Consider the following 8,580-nt stretch of genomic DNA (forward strand, 5'->3'; position numbering starts at 1 on the left):
TTACTATGTTATCTTTCATTTTTTATTTTCAAAATGTTTTAGTGACACAGCTTCATGGCAGAAGTACCTTGTAGTAGTTAAGAACAGGTGCCATCTAGAACATGCAGATATTTTTGTTGACTCTAGCTACTGAAGTAGCATCATTTCAGGATGCGGATATAAAATTAAGTTTGGTTATATCAATGCCAGGGAGATAATTTTTGGAGTGCATGTTAGTACAGGAATCTTTGGAAATGCTAAGAATGTACTTCTGCTTTGAAACATTTTCCCCTTCATAATACATATTCTAACACTGCAGTTAGTCGACTTCACACCTGAAACAGTCACTTAAAACCAATAACCTAGAAATGTAGTTTTATTCTAAACATCATTTTTAAGAATGGCATAGGTAAAAGTTCTGAACAAAGGTATTTGATGCAAATACAGGTAGCACAAACGGGCCCAAGGAGTGGTTCGAATTTGTGATTTAGCATGAAAATATTTCAGCATTAAAACTTGTTTTCAACGGGAAAGTAGTTTAATATAATTTCATGTTTTATATTTGTCATAAAAGACTTCAAATATCATGATTTAAAAATATTAACCAACAGTGCAAAATATAAAGTAGATTTAGGAAAATATAGCTGAGATGAGTATTATTACTAAAAGAAACCAACAAATTCACATTTTAACATAAAATTTTAAAAGGTCATTTTAATACACTTTAGAAATATTTTCCTTGTATATGATTAAATACTATTTATGGAAGAATTTAATTCCTTATAAAAACTGTTTAAATTTTGGCTTAATTTTTTTTCACTTTTAAGCACTTCTTGAACTTTTGGGAGAAAATAATCATCAATACAATGAATTTTCCTTGTGAAGCCGTGTAAGAGGAACATAGGTCATAATATTTATATTGCTTTTATGAAATATATCTGATTTCATGCTATTTTTCTATATTCAGTTTATATACCTCATTGCTGCATAGTAGTAATTTTCTTCTCACAGTTTTATGGATATGACCAAAACGACAGTTTCTAATTGTCTAGAGATAATTTTTGAAGTATCAAAATAGGTTTTGTTCTTGAACAAACTGTTTTGCCCTCTATAATTGTATATAATTGTATAATTATAATTTATCATTGTATCGGCTCAGCTGATCGATATTCTCTTCTTCCCATGGTGCTGTATAATGAATATCCATTATCACAAGGGGGAAAAATACTCTGTAGGCAATCACCAGTTCTCCTGAAGCCATGAATAGGTGTATTCATAAACCAGCAGCATCACTGCACCACCTAGAAAAGAAAAGAGCTGGTTTTTATCCCAAGTCCTGTGAAATTGTGCTGTCTTTCCCCCTGGGTTTCTGAATCCCTGGAGTCCCATGCAGCCCATCAGGCAGAAGCCATTCAGAATCATCAGTTCTCAAGCTCCAATACACAGAAAAGTACTGTGGAAAATTCTCAGAGCGAAATCAAGACCATCTTGAGTCTCTAAATACATTTTTTCCCCATGAGTTTCTGTAACTTTCATCATTTCTCATCAGCTTCTTTTTCAGGCACTTTTAATTTTTAAAAGTAAGTAAATACAGACACATTTAGTCATGTAAGGGCATGTGGCTTTCCCGCGAACAGAAACCTTCAGATTTGTCATACGTAGGCAAAGGATTTATCTTTTACAGTTTATAATTAGCATTGTTGTAGTTGCATTCAAGAAGGAAATCTCTAAGATGGTGCTTGATGGATGAGCCTGGTTTTCTCTTACAGCTTTCAAACTGGATTACAATGTGAAAAATAGCTTCTGAGTACTTTTAAAAATCTGTATTTCAAAACTTAGCTAGCTTTCAACCTCCTTTTGTTGCCTCAGATTTTTGTTGCCTTCATTCCTTTCATCTGCCTCAGATATATACGGATTGCACTTGAACATTTGGTAGTCGGGGTTGAGTGTCATAAGACCATCATTTATCTTGGAAGAGAAGAGTTATATAACTGGCTGCAAAAGGGCTTGCTATGTAATATGTCAACAGGACTATGATATGGAAAACAAGCACTGAGGCTGCTGAATACTTAGACATCGGGAGAAGCATTTGCATGTGGATGATTTTGTGTTCTGTCTGATGCAGTAAATAGCACATATCCTGTGCCCTTTAAGATATTCTCTATCCTTTCATGTCTATGTGAACAATATTACAAAATCAAAGTGTGGACAAACAGCAGAAACTACCACAACATTGTAAAGCCCAATTTAAAAAACTGTGGACAAATATCCAGAGTACAACTTAGAGAAGACTTGGCTGCATGAACAGAAGACTGACTTCTGACAGAAAGAAAGAGAACTTGATTTTGATCTTATTTTGTACACACTACCATATGCTTTTTTTTTTAATCTACAGGCCGCACATGTTTGTGTAACCTTATACCAAAGATAATTATCTGCCTGTAATTTTCATTTTTAACCCCTGAAGATACTCTAATAGCCCCCTCTCAGCTGCTGTAGCCCTCTTGGATCTGGCAAACAAAAAGGGATGCACTACAGAGGGTTGTTAATATGTATGTAATTGCTCTGTGTACTCTTATTAACTGTTCACCATATAAGACAAGAACATGCAGAATCGGATTAGTTTACAGCCTAGTGATATTTGGAGTTTAAACCACAGACTTCAAGATTCTCCTTTCATGGGAGGTCTTGATCATTAGCCACATAGAGCTGCTAAGGCTGTTATAAAAATAAGATGGGATGCTTCTCTAGAACGAAGGATGAAAATGCCAGGTTCACCCTTCTTTTCTTTTTTACTGTCTCTCGCTCTCCCTCTTTCTCTCTCTAGAAAAAATCTTATCCTTAACTCAAAAGTCTTACCTTTTTCTCTACACCTTTCTTTCCTTTGAGGTTGCTAGGACCTGTATGTTTGGGATGAGAGTGGAGGCCAGGTCCTTGAATGAGATTTCCAGTTATTCACAATTTTGTTTAGCCTGGACAGTATGTTCACAAGAACCCTTTTCATTGGATTTAACACCACAGCAACTCAGGACACCTCATGCAAAAAACACTTAAAAAGCCAACCAAACATTTGCAAGCCTCTAACAAAACTTGGGGCCAGATTATTTAAGAGCTTTGGATTCAGGTTCCAGTCAATTACCGTTTTAGCTAAACTCTCCCTGATTGCTCTCCCTTTTCAGGCCCATCCCGTCCTGAGAAAGCTGGATTAGGGCCAGTCCTATGATTTTCTCTAATACTAGGTCTACTAGCAGGTTTTTACTGTGTGGGGAAGGAAAAACACCACATTCTTGAAGAGAGAGTGGCACAAAATCACCAATATTCTTTATCATTGGGTTCGTGTTGACACACGGGCCAATAACAAATAGAAGGCAGGTCTGAATCTCAAATGTGAAGCAAAAATCCATGCTTAAATGCCTAGAAAGGCTGGGATAGATGGATTGGGAACTGTGGAAGTGTTTTTCAAAATATACGAAAGTATGAACTGTTCACCAGCTTCAATTTACAGACTGCTGTTCTATATCTCAGGTTGGCAGAAATGCTCGTTCACTGGGCTGAGATTTAAAGGTAAATGTGCATGTGTGTGAGTGTGGCAGGGGAAGGGGACATCAGTGTTCAAAGGGAGGACTGGGAAAGGGAGAAAGGGGACAAGTAGGGGACAGTTCTGGGGAAGATTTCCAGGATGTCTAAGAAGGTGAGTGTGGCCTGGTAAAATAATATGTGTGGTCTAGTGCATACTTCTGTACTTATTCACAAGGTTGCTTATAATCCAAGACTATTTGCCCAGGTGGTTGAGTCTGCAGCAGTTGCTTTCTTATCTATTTACAGAGAGGCAGCTGACTCTCCCTGTGGGAATGCCAGCCGGCTTTTTGTGGGCTGGCATCCTGATGTAAGGCCCCGAGCCAGGAGCCTCCACCGTCATGCTAGGAAGGTGAGCGCCAGGCTGCAGCTTCTCCATTCTTGCTCCCCAGAGGCAACAGTGAGGAGAGTTGCTCTGGCTGTTCATGGAGACTAGCTGTCCTCCTTTTCTCTTTCTGAAGCGAAGCTGAGGCAGGAGCAAGAATGAACTAGAAGCACCAGGGAAAGTTTTATTGGGCTGGTCCCTCACTCAGTGAAAAATCCTCCCTTTCAGCCAGAAGCGACTCAAACTCCGACTGGCCGTGCATCCTCTCCTAGTGACTTAAGGTGGGCTTTGGCTTCTATCAGCCTCCAGTAAGCCCACAAATAGTACCTTATAAACAAAGGTAGAACATTTCGAATGGACGCCTTTAGTGTCTTGAATACTCCTAGACAACTTTTTATCCTTAAGGTTTCCATGTTTCACAGTGTGACAAACTTTAGTTGTGTTACAGATAGACCCAAATAAGAAAAAAGAGATACTAGACAAATGAGGAAGGAAGGATATAAGTAATGAAAACATTATTACCTGGTCCAAGCCTCATAATCTTGGGAAGCAGGCCTTTATACAAAGCTAAAATGCTAGAACCGGAAGGGAAAGAGCAACATTCTTATTCTGAAAACAAAATGGAGTTGTACCTCAGCTTTACTGAGATGCTGACCCAGTATTTACCCAAAAAAGTCATTTGAGAAAAATTTTCAAATCCCAAAACAAACAGTATCGGGCTAAGTATTCTCTGCAGCAAATTGGATGAGAGGAAAGAATTAATTCTTTAATACCCAAGCTATGCTGATCTTGTCCCATCGCAAATAGGACTTTCATCAGCGAGATGGTTTTTGCTATCCAGACAGGCCTTACTTTCAAGACAGCTGTGTATATGGACAAAATGACTCTTGTAATTGAGTTTAAAAGACCATAAACTCAGTCCTCACAGAAGGAAATACGATGCAGTTTAGATCAAAATAATAAAATACTACTTGCTTACGTGAGAATAAGACCTGCTAAGGAGGGATGAAGAGACAAAAATAAGACTTAAAAAAGCAAAGAACAGTAGAAAAAAGCACATACTTTAAATTCTTAAAGGAAAACTACCTTCACAGAGCTCTTATGTTTAATTCTCCCAGGAGAATAAAATTAGGTGACATTTTGATTAGATGTATAGTCAGAAGACAATTACTCTCCTGTCCACGTGGGAACAGGGCATATTATATGCAATAGCATACTGTGCAAACTGACAAGCAAAAAGTTCACCTTGGCATTCTAGGACAAACATACAGTATATTGAATGATCGTGGCTCATGTTTCTTGATGGCGTAAGAAGGTTTTGCCAACATCTCATTACTGTGTTATCTCACAAAGTTTCTCATCTATTCCCTAGAGCTTCTCAGACATACACCCAATTCAGGAGGGCTTAATGGCTCTTATCAAAATGGAAGTACAGGGCTTCCCTGGTGGCTCAGTGGTTGCGCGTCCGCCTGCCGATGCAGGGGAACCGGGTTCGCGCCCCGGTCTGGGAGGATCCCACATGCCGCGGAGCGGCTGGGCCCGTGAGCCATGGCCGCTGAGCCTGCGCGTCCGGAGCCTGTGCCCCGCAACGGGAGAGGCCACAGCAGAGGGAGGCCCGCATACCACAAAAAAAAAAAAAAAAAAAAAAAAAAAAAATGGAAGTACAATATGGTTTTAGCAATGCTTTAGTCTTGCACATTTATTAAAATAAGAATGTGTTACCCTTCTTCCTGATAGACCGTGGCCATTGTTTTAAAACAGGTTCTGTACTTGATCTCTCCAGGAACTGGCTGAGGCCCTTGAATCCTACTTTTGGCAACATCAAAAGGGATGTTAATGACTGAGGCTATTGTGCCTGAGAGAAGACCAACCCCAAATTTTCTCAGAAACTCCAAGGTTGGATCCTAAAAGAAAAGAAGAATAAAATAACAGAAAGGGAAGCGTAAGCCCCTAAGTGGGTTAAACACTATAAAGCAATATGTATTTAAGCAGAGCATTGCACTCCCCGGCACCCTCCTGTTATTCCAGCGGAACACATTAGGATTTCCTAGGCTGGAACTTGTTTTCTTGACAATCCCATTGGCTATGTTTTTACACATGGTCTAAATTGCTGAAGTACACATTTCCTCACACAGGATTTATAAACACAGTTCATAAAGAAAGACTGGTATGGCATATGGGGATGATTTGTATAATTGGGCTTCACAATGTACTTAGTATTACTGTATCAAAACAGGAGAAATCCAAGCACACTATTAGCTAATTGGCCAGAATATTTTACAAATGACAGCAACTTCCACCATGAAGCCTACTAAAATGCTCATTTGTGTGTGGACCCCCAAATGTTAAATTAAATCAAGGCTACTCTCGGTCTGCTGCTATTCCCCTCCAGGTTTTTTGCATTTATTTTCACGTGTAGCTGATCCACTGTACTGAGAAGTGCTAGCTTCCTGTTATTAACAAACCAACTTGGGAAGGCTGCAAAACAGCCTGTGACATTCTGTGCATTATAAACAGTAGTAAGTCACTGGACTATTGGCTGAAGAATTTTCAACCCATTGTTCCTGAATCTTATTCTTCCTTCAATGGCAAAGGAAGAAAAGGAGAGAGACAGAGACAGAAGAGAGACAGGGAGAGAGACACACACGCACACAGAAAGGGAGGAAGAAAAAGAGAAAAATATTTCTTCTTTCCATTTGAATTTGGGTCCTTCACTTTGGTTTGATTTTCCACCCCTCCCTGCTCTGCTTCTGACATCAAAGTATTTAATTAGGTCTTATGTGGAAGTCACTTTCCTTTTGCCTATTTTTGTGCCTAGTGAGCTCACATTATGCTTTGTTATAATGAATTTGCTGGAAAGTTCTCATTTTGCTGTCAGCCTCAGTTCTTGCCCTGAAGAGAGGTCATCTCACAAACCGTAAGTTGCTGACGGAGACCTCCCCTATCCTTCCCCTGCCCTCTCTTTTGGTCAATACTTCAGAAGGATCTTCACAGAGGAACAATACAGGGTAGTGCCATGATGCTATTTTTATCCAGCAGGAGAAGTAAAAGTGGGAACCATTCTCTGCTTAATTAAAAAAAAAATCAGGTCTGAGCATTGCATGCTTATAGCTTTGATGGAAGAAGAAAAATTCTGGAAGCTCTGAAATTTTCAACTGAACCAAGAGTCAGATACCATCACAGAAACTCCTATGTGGTTAAATATAAAAAGTGAGGGGTTCGGTAATAATTCTTGGATCTGGGCCATACAGGTGTCGGGTAGGTTTAAAGGGATTTAAAAACCAACAGGGTGTTTCAACAGGAAAAACAATGCAGTGATTGCAGTATGAGTGAGGTGTGTTTAAATAATTTCCCCTCCCCCCATTTTTTTCACTTTTACAAGGAGAGAAAAATGCCTTTATGTTACCCTTCTCCATTCTGGCACAGAAGCAGAACTGGAGCTCAGGAGGATGGCGGATTCAGGGCCAGCTCTGGTTGTCTGACCTTGCACGAGTCACTGAATCCCATGGAGCCCAGTGTGTAGAAGGGATGTTTTTAACACCCACCTTAACTTTGTACTGCATGGTTTTTCTGAGAAATAAAAACAATAATAGTAGTAAAAGTGCTATGGATATTGTACAAGCCTGGCAGAAAATGGATAGTATTTTTATGTAACCTGTTTTCTAAAGTCTCAAAACACCTGTGATGAGACCCTCTCATGGTGCTCCTGTGACACAGCCAAGGACAAGGGTGAAAGTGATGACTTGTATGCACAATAACCTTTTGGGAAGTTCAGGGGACCCTGCCAATCACACAGCTTCTCCCACCTCCTGATGTGTTCTCTGAGGATTGGAGTTGGGGAGGGAGGAGCGGCTAAGACACTCAATGAAGGTCATTATGTTTGAGACGCTGTTGGGGACCAAATCCTAAGTTCTTCAAGCCATCATAGTGTTCACTAGCACAAGCATACATTGAACCCATGTTTTCTATACATTTCCTAGCTCAACAGTAAGATCTCACAGTAGTTCCCAAATCCAGATTTGCATCAGAGTCACCTGGGAGCTTTACAACATATGGATGCCCAGCCCCACCTCAGACCCACCTTAGGTTCCCAGATCAGAATCACCTGGGAAAGTACCTAAAAGTTGTTTTAAAATAAGCCCACGCACATATGGTCACCTTATCTTTGATAAAGGAGGCAAGAATATACAGTGGAGAAAAGACAGCCTCTTCAATAAGTGGTGCTGGGAAAATTGGACAGGTACATATAAAAGTATGAAATTAGAACACTCTCTAACACCATACACAAAAATAAACTCAAAATGGATTAAAGACCTAAATGTAAGGCTACACACTATAAAACTCTTAGAGGAAAACATAGGCAGAACACTCTATGACATAAATCACAGCAAGATCCTTTTTGACCTAGCGAAATGGAAATAAAAACAAAAATAAACGAATGGGAACTATGAAACTTAAAAGCTTTTGCACAGCAAAGGAAACCATAAACAAGATGAAAAGACAACCCTCAGAATGGGAGAAGATATTTGCAAATGAAGCAACGGAGAAAGGATTAATCTCCAAAATTTACAAGCAGCTCATGCAGCTCAATATCAAAAAAAACCACAACCTAATCCAAAAATGGGCAGAAGACCTAAATAGACATTTCTCCAAAGAAGATATACAGATTGCCAACAAACACATGAAAGAATGCTCAACAT

The 8,580-nt window shown here is 39.4% G+C and overlaps 1 protein-coding gene across 4 annotated transcripts in view; it reads right to left on the bottom strand.

Moving 5' to 3' along the window:
- Positions 1–8: 8 nt before the first annotated feature.
- The window catches only part of SLC25A21 (solute carrier family 25 member 21), a 510,053-nt gene continuing 501,481 nt past the window's right edge, over positions 9–8,580 (bottom strand). Inside the window, exons 8-10 of one of the 4 annotated variants that reach the window (XM_024118460.2) lie at positions 5,603–5,784; positions 4,403–4,455; positions 9–1,280 (exon numbers count right to left, since the gene is read on the bottom strand). In XM_024118460.2, the coding sequence (XP_023974228.1) occupies positions 1,219–1,280; positions 4,403–4,455; positions 5,603–5,784 (297 nt within the window). In that variant the 3' untranslated portion in view covers positions 9–1,218. Of the gene's footprint in view, positions 1,281–4,402; positions 4,456–5,602; positions 5,785–8,580 lie in introns of those variants that run through there. The other 3 variants (XM_028495733.2, XM_028495735.2, XM_028495734.2) reach the window with 3 other exon arrangements.

The sequence above is a fragment of the Physeter macrocephalus genome, chromosome 11 (assembly GCF_002837175.3).
Source record: "Physeter macrocephalus isolate SW-GA chromosome 11, ASM283717v5, whole genome shotgun sequence".
Lineage (NCBI taxonomy): Eukaryota > Metazoa > Chordata > Mammalia > Artiodactyla > Physeteridae > Physeter > Physeter macrocephalus.